This window comes from Microtus ochrogaster, unplaced genomic scaffold, assembly GCF_000317375.1.
Source record: "Microtus ochrogaster isolate Prairie Vole_2 unplaced genomic scaffold, MicOch1.0 UNK103, whole genome shotgun sequence".
Classification (NCBI taxonomy): domain Eukaryota; kingdom Metazoa; phylum Chordata; class Mammalia; order Rodentia; family Cricetidae; genus Microtus; species Microtus ochrogaster.
The window spans coordinates 601165-603123 of record NW_004949201.1 but is presented as its reverse complement, the minus strand read 5'-3'; the positions used below and the strand labels follow the sequence as shown (position 1 = coordinate 603123).

Sequence of the window (1959 nt, the reverse complement as noted above, 5' to 3'; positions counted from 1 at the left end):
CGAGGAGAGGGAGGAAATTAGCCCACCGGAGGACTGTGGGCTTCTAATACTACAGAAAGAGTGGATTATCTGTCCCCACTCAAGAAGGGTGGTGATTAGGCCCACTGCAGCAGGGGTGGCAGTCAGCCCGCTGCAGGAAGGGCTGAGGTTAGCCCACTCTAGGAAGAGTTGAAGTCTGCCCACTGAAGGAAGAGTGGAGACCACTTTCATCCCACTTAGCATAAGGGGTGAAGCCCAGAAAGGGAGGACTGGAGGCTATCCACTCAGGAGGGCAGGGGCAGACTCACTATGGCATCCCTGGCCTTCCTGAAGGCCGTCAGCTCCTGCGGGGCCAGAGACTTGAACCGGGCTAGGTGGCATTCCTTTGCATCTGGTGGGAGCCTGGTGTCCCCAGGCACAGGATGAGCGCGGGTTCCCGTCAGCACCGCGGCCAGCAGCAGCGGGAGGAGCAGGCGGCCCCCAGCTGTTTCTGAGTCACAGAAGGACAGAGTGAGGGCTGGAGGAAGGGGGCCGCGCGGACACGCCCCCACGCACCAGTCTGGGGCCTCACCTGGCTTCATGCTGCTCTCTGGGGTCTGTGAGGAGTTGGGGATTCGGGTGTGCGTGTGCACTCGAGGCTGTCCCCGGGTTCCTCGGTCTTGCTCGGCGTTTCCGTGTGGCTCTCAGCCTGTTGCTGTGTCCTGGCTGAGACTGGAAGTTTTCTGTGCCTTGCCATCCCAGCTCCATGCTTTTAACCTGGCCTCGTGGGCAGCCCCGGCTGATGTAGGAAAAGCGAAAACAAGGCTGGAGATTTACACCAGCCATCAGAGCAGTCCGGACTGGGGAAGCCCGGGAGCAGGGCGGGGCCCTAGCAGGTGAGACACCAGCGAAAGAGAAAGTGAGGAGGAAACATCACCTAGGGCAAGGTGAGTCAGGAGAGTCCCACAGGAAGCGTCAACAGGGGCAGGTTCAGGACCCAGCACGGCTCCTGTGCCACATCCCGCTCTGGGATACAGAGCTTTTGCAGCTATAGAAAGACCTGCCTTCTGCTCAGTGTCCCACCCAGGGAGGGGAAGGGATTCCCAAGAGTCGCCCAGGGGACAGAGATTTGCCTGCAGGCCTGGGAGGCTCAGAGTCAGGAACCCCATGACCCCACTTCCTGTGAGAGAGAATGCAGGTGGCCAAACTCACCATGAAGTACTCTTTCTTCTCTCTTTAGACCTTCAAAGTGTTAGACTCCCTACCGGGATCTTCGTCCAGTGTCTGTGTTGATATTCGTCCTGGATTCCTCCCTTCCACTACCAGTTTTCCAACTTCATGTTGCATGTGCTCCCCCCCTTCCTCCTCCAAAACGTCGTTTTCTCTCCCCAGGCCCCCTTTCTAGTTTCAGGCTGTGTGGGAGGCTCCCGTGTGACGGACTGTGTGCTGTCTGAGACTGAGGTATCACTCTCTCCCGTGATAATATCCTGTCCTTTCATTGCCCTGAACTTTTTGGAGTTTCACTTTTTCTCTGTGGCTGAGTGAAATCCTGCCATATATGTTTCCCACGTTTCTCCTTATTTGTTAGCTGACAGACAGCTGTGCTGGTCTCCTTTTCTGTTGCTGTGGCTAGGGCAATTGCAACCACAGGAGTGCGAACGTCTCTGTGGTGGGGCTTGGAGCCTTTTGGGTTTTGTCCAGGTGTAGAGCTGGTTGTTCTCTTTTCTATGTTGTTTTGTTTTGTTATTTTATTTTATTTATTTATTTTTTTCTGAGACAGGGTTACTCTGTAGCTTTGGAGCCTGTCCTGGAACTAGCTCTTGTAGACCAGGCTGGTCTTGAACTCACAGATCTGCCTTCTCTGCCTCCCGAGCACTGGGATGAAAGGCATGCGCCACTACCTCCACCTGTATCATTGGAATACTGATGGACCTTACAGCGCAGATATAGATTACATATGGTAAGATAGTCATTTTTCCAATACTGATTTTGCAGGTTCAG

The 1959-nt window shown here is 54.7% G+C and overlaps 1 protein-coding gene across 1 annotated transcript in view; it reads right to left on the bottom strand.

Annotated features, from left to right (window-relative positions):
* LOC101993229 (interferon lambda-2) overlaps positions 1-560 on the bottom strand; it is a 28625-nt gene extending 28065 nt beyond the window's left edge. Inside the window, exons 1-2 of the mRNA XM_005371309.2 lie at positions 551-560; positions 288-469 (exon numbers count right to left, since the gene is read on the bottom strand). Of these exons, the coding sequence (XP_005371366.1) occupies positions 288-469; positions 551-560 (192 nt within the window). The remainder of the gene's footprint in view (positions 1-287; positions 470-550) is intronic.
* Between the last annotated feature and the right edge of the window lie 1399 nt (positions 561-1959).